The sequence below is a fragment of the Prionailurus viverrinus genome, chromosome C2 (genome assembly GCF_022837055.1).
Source record: "Prionailurus viverrinus isolate Anna chromosome C2, UM_Priviv_1.0, whole genome shotgun sequence".
NCBI lineage: Eukaryota > Metazoa > Chordata > Mammalia > Carnivora > Felidae > Prionailurus > Prionailurus viverrinus.
Window position 1 is genome coordinate 149,012,376 of NC_062569.1, and position 13,538 is coordinate 149,025,913.

Below are 13,538 nucleotides of genomic sequence, written 5' to 3' on the forward strand. Positions count from 1 at the left end.
CTGACAGCTCGGAGCCTGGAGCCTGCTTCGGATTCTGTGTCTCCCTCTCTCTCTGCCGCGAACCCACTTGCATTCTGTCTCTGTCTCTCTCAAAAATAAATAAACATTAAAAAAATTTTCTTTAAAGATCTCAAGTCAGAAACGAGTGCTTAATGGTAAAACATGAGAAGCACTCTATAATGGGGAACAGGACACAATCACCCATTATCACCACTGCCATTTAACGTTGTACTGTAGGAATCATCTGACTCAATTAGACAAGAGGCACAAAAACTGGAAAGGAGGAAGCAAAAATTATCATTGCCTGTATGGTTGGAAAAATGAAGAGAATCTATTGCAAAACTGTTAGCAATGGTAGGACAGTCCAGTAAGTTGAATGGGTACAAAATAAATACTAAAAAGCAAGTCAATATCCAAGGATCTGTATTAACAGCAATCACTTTGTAAATATAATTAAAGAAAAGATTCCAGTTACAATAAGAACCAAGAAGATAAAACACCCAAGAGTGCATTAAATGTGTAAGATTCATCCACAAAGAAAATCTAAAAACCAGAGACAAAAAAAAAGATTCGACTAAACGCAAATATTTCCTACCCTTTGATAGAAAGACTGTCTTGTGGAAAGACGGCCGTCCTTTCCAAATAAATCTGTGCGTTTAGTATGATCCTAATGAAAACACCAATGGAGGGTTTTGTTTTTCCTTGTTGTTCTCGTTTTGTTTTGTATTTCCGAGCTTTACTGAATGTCATATAATCCAAGCCCACACGCCATTTGTTCATGATCTTATTCTTCGCCTTTCCTTTCCAAGAACGTGTTTTTATGCTTTTCAGACCCATCTTTTTTTCTCTCAGTACCAGGGAACAGAATTCCAGGTTTTAGGCTTGAAAAACCACAACGAAACTGCAGCAAAAGTGAAGGGTGGAAATGGTCCTTTTCCCCCTGCTGCTGCAAAAAACAGACAGCATCTTGCATCATAAACATCCATCCTTGAGACGTTATCCCAACAAATAGGCAAGTCACTTGCTTTTTCAAGGTTGCTGCTCTGCCCTGAGAAAAGTAACCTCAACTTCCCCCCAAGGCTCTAATTCCCATTGGCCATCTTACTTAAGTTGGCTCCGACAGAAGTATTTTAAGTGGTGCCTCTGTTTTTCCAAAGGTATAAGCGTTTGTGAAGTTTTCTGGCTTCTCTCTTCCTTCACAAGGAGGCACAAGGTAAATAAATCTGTTAGGTTTCTTATTTCAACAAAGACTTTGAGAGCCTTACCTCATTCAAATTAACATAGACAAATTGAGTCTAAAATTCATGTGGAAAATGGAACATACAAGAATAGCTGAGAAAATTCCGAGGAAAGAAAATAATGAAATATCCCTGTGAGATGGTAAAATGTATTATAAAGTCACAGAAATTAAGAGTGCGCGGTCCTAGCATGCGAGCAGACAGATCAATGGAACAGAATGAGGTCCAAAAAGAGACTCAGAAACATTCAGGAAAATAATATTAAATGAAAAGGATGTTTCAAATTAATGTAGAAGAGATGGTTTATCTCATAAATGCATGGGACAATTGTGTAGACATCTGGGGAAGAGTAAATTTGGATCTCTGCTTTAATACTTACACCAAAATAAATTCCAGATGGAGCTGTTATAATTTTTAAAAATACAGTCGTGGGGCGCCTGGGTGGCTCAGTCGGTTAAGCGGCCGACTTCAGCTCAGGTCACGATCTCGCAGTCCGTGAGTTCGAGCCCCGCGTCGGGCTCTGTGCTGACAGCTCAGAGCCTGGAGCCTGTTTCAGATTCTGTGTCTCCCTCTCTCTGACCCTCCCCTGTTCATGCTCTGTCTCTCCCTGTCTCAAAAATAAATAAAACGTTAAAAAAAATTTAAAAGAAAGTAATATTAAAAAAAAAATACAGTCGTAAAAGTGCTAGCACAAACATGGGGGGGGTTATTTTTATAATTCCAGATTGTGGCAGTCTTTCGGACACAAAAGTCAGAAATTGCAAAAAAAACAAGACCGATAAAACCGACCACAGAAGAATTAAAATTTTCTTTGGGGCCCAAACAAAATACTCTTAACAGAGGCAAGAGATAAATGATAAGCCAGGGGAAGCATTTGCAGCTCATATGATAGAGTGTCAAATATTTTAATATTCAAAGGCTTTTAGCGTTAAGAGACAGGTCAGCAACTCAACAGAAAGGGCCGAAAGACGTAAACAAGTAGCCACAAAGAAAAAGAAGTACAAATGGCTTTTAACCAGATAAAAAGAGGCTTATTCTCACTAATAATGATGTGAATGCAAATTGAAATTATAAAGAGATCTCATTTACTACAATAGATGAATAAAGATCTCCCGTAAATTGGATTTATCCACAGTGCCTTTACCACAGTTTAAAAGGTAATCAGGGGGCGCCAGGGTGGCTCCGTCGGTTAAGCATCTGACTTCAGCTCTGGTCATGATCTCCCAATTTATGGGTTCGAGCCCATGTCAGACTCTGTGCTGACAGCTCAGAGCCTGGAGCCCGCTTTGGATTCTGTGTCTCCTTCTCTCTCTGCCCCTCCCTGCCTCGCGCTCTGTCTCTTTCTCTCTCAAAAGTAAATATTGAAAAAAAAATTTTTTTTTAAAGCAGTCAGAATGGTGCCTGACACATAGTGACAGCTCATAGAAGTCAGTTACCGGCATCATTAGAGGATAACTGGCCTGATTAAAATTGTATAATATGCATCCCCCTGGCTGCTCAGTCACCTTCTAGGAGTTTTGGGGACTTAGGTCTGAGCGGATTTCCAGGGCATATATACAAGTCTAGTCATCACCTCATGTGACAGCAGAAGATTGGAAGCCATCTAAATGTCCATCAAGAGAGGTCTGTTTCAAGACAGTGTGGAAATCCACCCAATGGGATCCTGTTCAAGCATTCAAAGGGAGGGGGTAGATATCTGTGCACTGATGAGGAACACTCTTCAATATATTGCTAATAGGAAAAAAAATAAATAAATAAGCACGATGCAGATTGGCGTCTCTTGTATGCCATTTGTACACAAAAGCTGGTTATTCTCATATGTATATAGTAGATCTCCGAAAGGAGACCGAAGAATCCCTTTATTGCTTCCGAGAAGTATCCTTTTTGATGGTTTGTTTGTTTATTGCTTTTTACCATGTGTCAATTACCTATTAAAAAGACAAATCGATTGTTTTAAGAACGAAGTTTGCAGCGAACATATTAGCTCCTGGCTGGCAATCAGCCGTTTCCATGCCAGCAGGTCCGAAATTCTTGCTTTCAAACATTTTAAATCGAATCCTCTAAAGTTCCTTCTCCGCCCTGATTTCCATCTCCTTGTAGAAATGTTCCCCTGCCTCACAATAGAATCAAAGGAAGTGTGGAAACTGTACCCGGATTGCCCTGACGTTAACCAAAAAAGCCCCCCCCCTGGGGGGGGGGGGAGGCCCCAGGAGGCTGAGACTCCTGGTTTCTTGCTGGGCAGGGATATGTAATAGCCAGGGGTGTTCTGCCCCTGTGTGGCCAATGTCGGCTATGACAACCAGAAGATGTGCCCCTGATGGTTCCCTGGGTGTCCAGCCCAGGGGTTTTCAATAGAGGGTGCTGGTTAAGACAGCCATGTTTCTGTGCGTGTGTTTTAGCCAAATATTTATTTGTTTGTCCATTTATTTATCTTAAATTTTGGTGAATGTACAGCGCAGTATTGGTTTTAGGAGTAGAATTCAGTGATTCGTCACTGAATAGATACAACACCCATCACAATTAGTGCCCTCCTTGGTACCCACCTCCCCCGCCCACCTCCCTCCATCAAGCCTCAATTTATTCTCTGTCATTCGGAGTCTCTTGTGGTTTGTTTCCCTCTCTTCTCTTCCCTCCCTCACCCCTCTCCCACATGATCATCTATTTTGTTTCGTAAGTTCCACGTACGACTAAAATCACATGGTATTTGTCTCTGATTGACTTCTTTCCCTTAGCATAATACATTCTAGCTGCACCCACATCATTGCAAATGGCAAGAGTTCATCCTTTTTGATGGCCGAGTAATACTCCATTGTATATATAGACCATCTCTTCTGTATCCGTTCATCCCTCGATGGACACGTGGGCTCTTTCCATACTTTGGCTATTGTCGGTAGTGCTGCTACAAACATTGGGGTAGCACAATAGATACGTGGATTTTGCAAATACACAGAAGCACTCAAAAAATTGTAAAGTGCATAATTCCGGGCCTAATCGTAGTTACTAACTTTTTTTTTTTTAATCCAAATTCTGGTAGTCTATGCTTAACAGACAGAACTCCTATGAAGATCCGTGGGGGGGGCGTTCTGCCGGGACCTGTCTCAGTGTGACTTCAGAGTGCCCACGGTCTCTCTCCTGTGACTCACGTAGCTGCATGCTCCAGAATGTGCATCCACAGGGCCACATGTTTACCAAGCGTGGCCACACATTAAAATATTCAAGATGGCTCTAGAATGGGGGCCAGTACATTTTTTTTTCTTTAAAGAGCCAGATAGTCAATATTTTTGGATTTGTGAACCATGTGATGTCTGTCACAAGGACTCAGCTCCGTTTCTATAGCACCAGCGCAGCCTCAGATAATGTGCAAATGAATGTGGCTATTTCCAATAAAAGTTTATTTCCAAAAACACGTGGCAGGCCAGATTTGGCCTGCAGGCCATCGTTGGCCAAACTCTGATCTAGAGTGTTCGTCCACGTCTTCAAAATCCAACGATATTCTACTTTGTTGGCAGTGTGAAATTTGGGTTTAAAAAGCAGGGGTGGTTTTTAAGCCACCCCTGGAGGGGTGCCTGGGTGACTCAGTTGGTTAAGTGTCCAACTTGGGCTCAGGTGATGATCTCACAGCTTGTGAGTTCAAGCCCTGCCATCAGGCTTTATGCTGACAGCTCGGAGCCTGGAGCCTGCTTTGGATTCTGTGTCTCCCTCTCTCTCTGCTCCTCCTGTCTCTCTTTCTCACTCTCTCTGTCTGTCAAAACCAAATAAACATTAGAAATTTTTTTATAAAAAGCAGCCTGGAAAACTGGGTTCTTTCCTATGGGTCTCCGGGCTTTTCCTGAAAGCAGGCATATTCTCCATTCTTTAGGCTACTTTTGCTGCCGAGTCGCCTCAGAGCCCCCTCCGTCCCCCTGGGGGAAGCCTTCCTGACCCATGGGGAGGGGGTGCGGGCAGTGAACCCACCCTGCTAACCCCCTGCATTCCCTCCCACCACAGCGTACCTTGGAAACTGTAAGTCCACACTCGGTGATGGGTGTGCAAGGTACACAGGAAATGAGAGTCAACGCTGGTCACGCGACGCAAGTCCATAGGGTCCTTTGAGCCAGCTGGAGAAAGGCACCCCTTCTGTCAGTAGCCACAGCCCCACTCAAGAGCGCTGAACTTGGCTGAAGGAGCAGGGGCTGGGTGCCACCTTCACTTGGCCCCGTAGCCCAGCGTCCGACTCAGTGCACACCCTGCCTGGACATCCCAACCGTGGGGCAAGGCCCAAAATTATGAGCTTCCCTGACCCCGGGTGCCGTTGGAGGCTGTCAGTGGTCTCCTCGCAGGTTCCTCTCCCCACTCGGCTCCTGTGGAGAAGGTCCCCCGGCCAAACACCCCTCCTCGTCACACAGAAGCTCAGGGCCTGCTGACCCCTGAGCACGGGGTTCCAGTTCCCGCCCGGCTCATGGAATTCTCCAGGCAAGCCCGTCACACCCTCCCGTGGGACCCGGGCCACCTCACCCTCTTGCTGCTATAGAGCCCGCCTCTCACAGCCCTGTGTGTTCACTCTGGTCCTGTGACCCTCGTGGGGCCCCTGCGTGGCCTGCAGCGTCCCCCTCCCTCTGACTGCGAGTGAATGAGGCGGAGAGGCTGCTTGTTGGTCTCGTCTGTCCAGTGTCGTCCTCCCCCGCCATCCCTGGGGCAGGAACCCCTCCCTCACCACTGGGGTTGCAGGGGATGGAGGTGATCAACACCAGAGGCGCTCTGAGGTGACCCAGGTGTGCAGTGCTTTCTCCACGCGAAGCACAGTGGTCACAGGCCTGGAACTGAAAGGGGCTTAGACACCATTTTCCAAAGGATGATTAAGAGTTCGTTCTGGAAATGGGGAGGGGGATTGAGCAGATTCCAGCACAACAGAAGGGAGAAGGGGTCCTAGCGACTTCCCAAGACGTCTGAGCCCTCAGGGCCCCCTGCTCTGAGAAGGTGCCTCAGGAGACACATCCTGGAAACTGCTTCTCTTTCCAGGCTTTCTTTTTTTTTTTTAATTTTTTTTTAGTGCTTCTTATTTTTGAAAGAGACAGAGAGCAAGCAGGGGGAAAGGCAGAGAGAGAGAGGGAGACACAGAACCTGAAGCAGGCTCCAGGCCCCGGGCTGTCGGCACAGAGCCCCACGTCGGGGCTCGAACTCACCAACTGGGAGATCGTGACCGGAACCGAAGTTGAACGCTTAACCGACTGAGCCACCCAGGGGCCCCCTTCCAGGCTTTCTTCTTCGTGTTTCATAATGGTGCCCACGGTGAGCCCCGTCTCGCGGAACTGGACAAGCGAATGGAGGTTCAGCCTGCCCAGAGGGTCTACAGCGGGTTCCAAGCACCTCACCCAGCCCCAAGCAAACGCCACCTGGCCCCCCGCGTGCTCAGGGCTCCCCGTGCATTGAGAATTATCCTCAACGTGACGGCCAGGGGGGCAGCCGCGCCCGCAGTGCCTTCACTGGCCACGTCTGGCCGACAGCGCCCAGTATTTTCAGAGGTCTTGATCACTGGCTCCAGCTTTGCTGACCTCATGCAGAGGCACCCGGGGGAACCTGAGGGACCAGTTGTTCCCAATCTCCAGACTCCGGTTTGTATTTAGATTTGTTTCATGCGTCCAGCCAGTCGGCTTCCTTAAGGAATTTACCACCCCTTAATCGATCCATTCACAGCCTTCTGTGCATTTCTTTTGTCTGCAAGTCCTTAGAGCCTTGGGTTATCTCCCTCCGTCTGATTTAGTATTTACCTCTCCTTTGTGCCCACAGGGAAGTCATCTACTGATGTGGATTTAAGATAGGGTGTCGCCTGGGGAGCCACACGCACTGCGCACTGCGTTAGCCGGACTCAGTCCAGCCTTGCCTGGGAATTCGAAGGTTATGGAATCCACAGCAGTTTTGTCTGCCTGTCGGCTTATTTCTGACTCTTGTTAGAGTGGGGCAGCGTCCTGAGGGGAGACTGAAGTTCAGCGCTGGTGCAAAGGCAAGATTTCAAACCATATTCTCATATTTTGCAGCTTGCCTTCCTTTTGACTTGTTTGCCTTTTTTTTAAAAAAACCTTGGCTGATAGGCTGGGTCATGTTTTGTCTTTCTGAGCAGACCTCTGGGTACACAGTGCAGATGGTATTTGGATCCCCTCCCCTTTTTTTTAATGTTTATTTTTTGAGAGAGAGAGAGAGCAGGGGAGGGGCCGAGAGAGAGGGAGACACACAATTTGAAGGAGGCTCTAGGCTCCCAGCTGTCAGCACAGAGCCCGACAAGGGGCTTGAACCCATAAACTGTGACATCATGACCTGAGCCAAAGTGGGACGCTTAACCGACTGAGCCCCACCCCAGGCGTCCCTTTATTTTTTTAAAATTTTTTTAATGTTTATTTTTTGAGAGAGAGAGTGTGAGCGGGAGAGGGGCAGAGAATGAAGGAGACACAGAATCAGAAGCAGTGGATCCTTTTTGAGTGTAAATTGTCTGATGTTTCTAAATGATATACTATTTTTAAAAGTGCTCCAGAAGAATAAAATCAGTAAATTCACGGTCCCCACCTTCCCCACCGCGGCGATTATCTTTCCCACCTCAAGGCCTCTAGGAGCCCTTGGCCTGGTAAAGCAGCTGGAGGAGGGACACAGAGCTCCTGCCGGCTTCCTCCTCTAAGCAACCAATGACCTTGGGTGTGTCCTTGAACCTCCCTGAGGTCTAGTTGACCTTCTTGGAGCTAACTCTTCAAGGGACCACAGTCCAATGAATTGCACACGGCCTGTCAACACTGGAGAAGTTTTAAAGCTATTCGCCCAGCCAGGCCAGGTGGCTCCAGAAGAGACTAGGTGGAAATGGCATTCCTCGTTTGGCCCCTTCCCCACCCCACCCCCACCCTCCCCACCCCACCCCCATCCATGGTCAGCCCTGTCTTGTAAAAGGCTCAGAAGCCTGATTTGTCTGCACATGGAGTGGGGCCACCTCCGCAGTCTGGATCCCCACAACCAGCTCCAAGAGGCTGAGAGCAACATCGGAGTTGTAAAGTACGGTGACAGAGTGACACAGAGACAGAGTGACAGAGTGAGGGCCTGACATCTGAATGGGAGAGTCTGATAAATGGATGCCCCCATGGCGCCAGAGGGAGACAGCCGGGGGCAGGGGCTCACCACGGGGCTGGGACTACAGGTTCAGTGGCCGGTGATTCCAGGGATTCCGCCTCCTTCTCACGCCAGGTCCAGGCCACCAGCCTTTCAGAAGCAGGCGCCCCTCCCGGACCCTGCTTTCTATCAAGTGTGGCCTGGGGCTGCTGGCAGCTATTTTTTCTCTTTAAAGCGGACGTTGTAAATCAGTGGTCTTTGGGTAGAATTCAACTCAAGGTCATTTTCTGTTTGGCTTACACATTTTTTTTTTTTTTTAAGTGGAATTAGGTGCCAATATTTAAAAATCAAGAGATTCCACATAAACGTCCACCTCTCCAGCTTCTCCTAAAACCCCACAAGGCCATCAAGACTGCGTCCGCACTCCCGGATGGCTGGCTTGCCCCCTTTGCTTTCTATCTGCAGGCATCAGGGGTTCACGGCGGAGCTTAACTATCCGCAGGCAATCGTACTTCCTCAGTCCCGAGCCCCTGGGGCTGCCTCATCAGAGCCCCCCCAAGAACCCACATCCACTTCCTACAGTGTCATAATGAACTTAAGAAAACACACACTACAGATCATGATGAAAGACTAGGGTTTTTTGAAGTTTATTTATTTATTTAGAGCGAGAATCCCAAGCAGGCTCTGTGCTGTCAGTGCAGAGGCATATGTAGGGCTTTGGTGGACGCTTCACCAACGGAGCCATCCAGGCACCCCGAAAGACTGATTTTTAAAAAGAAATTGTTAATTCCTTTAAGGCATGTTGTCCTAGCCAGGGAACACATACAATATTGCATATAAAGTACTGGGATTTCATTTCTTTCTTTCTTAAATTTTTTTTAATGTTTATTTATTTTTTGAGAGAGAGAGAGACAGTGAGGGCAGGGGAGGGGCAGAGAAAGAGGGAGACGCAGAATCCGAAGCAGGCTCCAGGCTCTGAGCTGTCAGCACAGAGTCCAACGTGGGGCTTGAACTCATAGACCGCAGGATTATGACCGGAGCCAAAGTTGGACGCTTAGCTGCCTGAGCCACCCAGGTGCTCCTGGGATCCCATTTCTAAAGAGCTCAGAACAGTAACCGACATGGCAAGTGCTCTATGCATGTTAACAAACATGGGGAAGGAGTGGGGGGCGGAGAAGAGAGGGAAACAAACCATAAGAGACTCTTAACGATGGAGAACAAACTATGGGTTGCTGGAGGGAAACGGGTGGGGGATGGGCTGGCTGGAGGATGGGGACTAAGAAGGACACTTGTGATGAGCACTGGGTGTTGTATGGAAGTGATGAGCCACTGAGTTCTACTCCTGAAACCAATCTTGCACCGTATGTTAGCTAAAATTTAAATGTAACAAAAAAGGGGGGAAATATGATAATAAGCCTTTGAAAATGTGTGGCTTATAAAAGGTTTGAGGGGTGTGGAAGAGGGTGCTGAACGCCGGGTCCCTTGAGGCCCGGGAACACTAAGGATCATGGGATCTCCCCCTGCCTTAAAAGTCACAGGAATCCCAGTTGGGGCGGGGGGGGGGGGTCAGTGGACTGGTGCTAAGCACCAGCTGTGTGCCTGGGGTTCCAGTTGCTACGCCGGCTCTGATCACATCGCGGGTCAGAGTGCCCTCTGGGTCCCCCTCCAAAGGTGCACCCCCGGCCTGCCTGCCTTCCCTGCGGGCAATCTGGGTCTGTCGGAAGCTGGTAACCCACGCAGGGTTCATTAGGTGCCCCCAGTTGTGAGAGGGCCTCCAGAAGCCCATGAGCCCCTGCGATGTTGGGCAAAATGCGTCCACGTGCATTTTTCGGGAATGGGGTGACAGGGAGTCACAGCTTTCATTAGGCTTTCAAAGGATTCTGTCCCAAAGAGCCACTCACATCGCGGAGACTCTAGGAGTCCACGCCAGGGTTCTGGTCAGAGATGTCCTAACCCCTGCCTCCAAGCTCGCGTGGAAGCATCACGGTCTATCCCACCAAGCAAGGGCGGCAGTGGACGGGGCCCCATTTGTCCACTGAGGACGGCCAACAATGCTGATGTGTTGCTTCTAACGTACACTGTGTGCAGGTTTCCACCGATGATGTTTTATTTCAACAGTCCACCCTTTTCCAGGAGTGGGCGAGCATTCAGCGCGTCGCAGCGTGCTATGGCGACCGCTGGAGACGCAGGCTGAAACCAAGGCAGTCGTTCTCTGGGATTCTCGAAGGTCAGGTAACGCCAAGGGGGCTTTCTTCTGCTGCCCTGAGCAATGAATGGCCCCGGCACCATCCGCCTCCACCGCAATCCCTTTCCCACTCTCTCATCTGTGAGGGAAGATTCCCAGAGAATCTTCTGTCCTGTCAGGAGGCGAGGAGAAGAAAGCTGCTGTCTGGGGGTGGGGGAAAAGGCACTGCCCGAGTTCCCGTGGCTGCCCTGACGGAGCCCAAATGAAACCTAACAAACTCCTGGTCCCACAGGTCTGGAGGCCAGACGTCTGAAATCATGGTGCATGTGGGGCCAAGCTTCCATGAAACCAGTAGGGGAGAGCCCCTCCTGGCCTCTCCCAGTCTGGTGTTGGCCGTCAATCCCCGGCACTCCTTGGCTCCCCGCTGATACTCAGTCTCTGCCTGTCTTGACGAGGCTTCTCCCCACGTGGCCGTGACCTAATTGCCCACATCTTCTAAGAACATCAGTCATATCGGATGTCGGCCCACCCCAGGGACCTCATCTTAACCTGGTGGCATCTGCAAAGACCCTGTTTCCAAGTCAGGTCACATTCACAGGTACCAGGGTTAGGATTTGAACACGTCTTTTGAGGGGGGGACACAATTCAACCTCAAAAGGCCCCGCCGCCTTGACCCCAGGTGCTGCCACTTGCCCAAGCCCACACCTTCTCCTGGGTTCTGGGGTTGGCGGATGTGTCTCTCCCTCCGGCCGTGATAACTGAGCACCTTCCCCTTGGTACACATTCAGAAGTGGAAATTTTTTCTCCGGCATCTCAGTCCTGGAGGACGTGAGCTCCTCTGAGATGGGGATAGGAGAGTAGGAAGTGTCCGCGTTGGGGGAGGGGGAGAGCGTCTCTGTGTGTACGTGTGTGCCTCCGTGGGTGTGAGTGTGTGTGTGTGTGTGTGTGTTTGGGGGGGGTATGTGTGAAGGGTGGGGTAAGGGAGATGCAGGAGGAGGAAGGAGGAGGAGGCCAGAGCCTCCCTGGTGAAGGCAGAGGATAAGGGCAGAGTGGTTTTGTCCTAACAAGGGCAGGCGGCCAGCTTGTGACAAATACGGGAATATTACGCCTTTGGTCTCAGCCCCATAAAATAGGATATTAGTTAGGATATTGGCTCTGTTACTTTAACAGGAACCAAAATAGCAGTGGCCCAAGGAAGGCCAGAGTTAGTTTCTCTTTCCTATAATGACTGAGCTGGCGGTGGGTGACCAGGAAGGTAGAGAGACACTGCCCCGTGACGTTGCCCAGCGACCCAGACTCTTACTGCTCTGTCACCTGCGAGGATGCTGTCCTTTTCTTTAAAAAAAAAAAAATTTTTTTTTAATGCTTATTTTAGAGAGACAGACAGAGTGAGCAGGGGAGGAGCAGAGAGGGAGGGAGACACAGTATCCGAAGCAGGTTCAAGGCTCTGAGCTGTCGGCACAGAGCCCGACGCGGGGCTTGAGCCAGCGAACAGTGAGATCGTGAGCTGAGCTGAAGCTGGATGCTTAACCGACTGAGCCACCCAGGCGCCCAATGGTGTCCTTCTGGACAGAGTCAAAGCTGGTTCACTACCTCTTCCACGTCCCAGCCACTGGGAAGAGGGGGAGGGGAGTGGACGACACACCCCTTCCTTTTCTAGAACCGCTCCCACTTCTACTGGCCAGAACTTCATCCCGTGACCTTGCTCGCTGCAAGGGAGTCTGGGAAGTATCTCAGAGGCCATGATCTTAGGGATTCTGCTAAAACTAACAAGGCAGGGTCAGGCACTGGGGAATAGCTGGAGGTCCCCTACAGAAGGAATGTGATTTTAGAGAAATGGTGTTACGAATCCACCCTTTACAACAGCAAAAAAAAAAAAAACAAAAAAAAAACAAAAAACCCAATTACATCCTTCCGATAAAGAATATAAAAGGTACATGATTAGAAAGATCAAATGGGATCTGTCCAGGTTTAGCCAACTGCGGGGTCATGACAGAGGTTTTATCTCGGGAAGGTGTGCGTTGGGCCGCTCTACGGCCAGCTGGTTTTCAATGACGTAACATGCCTTGTAGCTCTCCAGAACCCGGGCCTGGAGGTACGCCTTGTCCTCCTCCTGCCAGGTGTCGGACTCGATGTACACGTTGAACGGGTCGTGGGAGTGCTCCAGCTTCTTGGAGCGGATGTAACTCAGCATGATGCCCAGGGTGAAGAAGCCAAAGAAGCCGAGCACCATGAGGATATAGAGTGCCTCCAGCTGGCTGTCGTCACCGCCAGGCGACCTGCGGGCCAGGCCTGACGTGTTGCCGCCCTGGTGAGCCGTCCCCTGCCACAGCGCGTTCAGAAAGGGCGTCGTGGCCGTGGTGTTGGACAGAATCATGCTGGGCTTCGAGTTTCCCCTGCGGGAGCTCCGACTTCCCGAGAAAACTTTCTAAGAGAAAAGCGCAGTGTGAAATCAGCAAGCGTGTGCCGGCCCGAACCCACACACGCGCGCGCGGTTTTCGAAATCTCAGGGGGGACGGGCGCCCCAACGTACCCCTCAGTCCATGGCATGTGCCTCCTTGAATCTGCACACACCCCTCTCTCGCTTGATCAGTTGGTCACTTGATTCCGTCTTATTTCCACTCACCACCCCCACCCCCCTCCGAGGCGACCACCGGCGGGGGGGTTCCTCCACTCTACACGTTGCGTAGTGTGTGTGTATTTGAGGTTATGTGCTGTGGACCGAATTGTGTCTCCCAGTTCACGTGTGGAAGCCCTAACCCCCAACCGTGACTGCACCAGGCGACGGGGTCTGCAGGAGGTAATCAAGGTTAAATGAGGTCATACGGGTGGGGCCCTAACCTGATAGGACTATAGCCTTATAATAAGAGAGAGAAATCTCTCTCGAACCACGTGAGGACCCTGGGAGAAGGCAGCTGGCTACAAGCTAGGAAGAGAGCTCACACAAGGAACCAAACCCTTCCGGAACCTCGACCTTGGACTTACAGCCTCCCAAGCTGTGGGAAAATGTGTGTCTGCAGTTTCAGCCCCCCGTCTGTGGGATTTTGTTA

At 49.7% G+C, this 13,538-nt stretch overlaps 1 protein-coding gene across 1 annotated transcript; it reads right to left on the minus strand.

The window, feature by feature from the left end:
* Positions 1–12,475: 12,475 nt before the first annotated feature.
* KCNE1 (potassium voltage-gated channel subfamily E regulatory subunit 1) lies at positions 12,476–12,865 on the minus strand. The gene has a single exon (XM_047876552.1). The coding sequence runs from the start codon at positions 12,863–12,865 to the stop codon at positions 12,476–12,478; it is 390 nt and encodes a 129-aa protein (XP_047732508.1).
* Positions 12,866–13,538: the final 673 nt, after the last annotated feature.

What these genes read in the sequence shown, in the direction of transcription:
- KCNE1 (XM_047876552.1), bottom strand. Translation starts at nt 12,865, where the DNA reads ATGATTCTGTCCAACACCACGGCCACGACGCCCTTTCTGAACGCGCTG.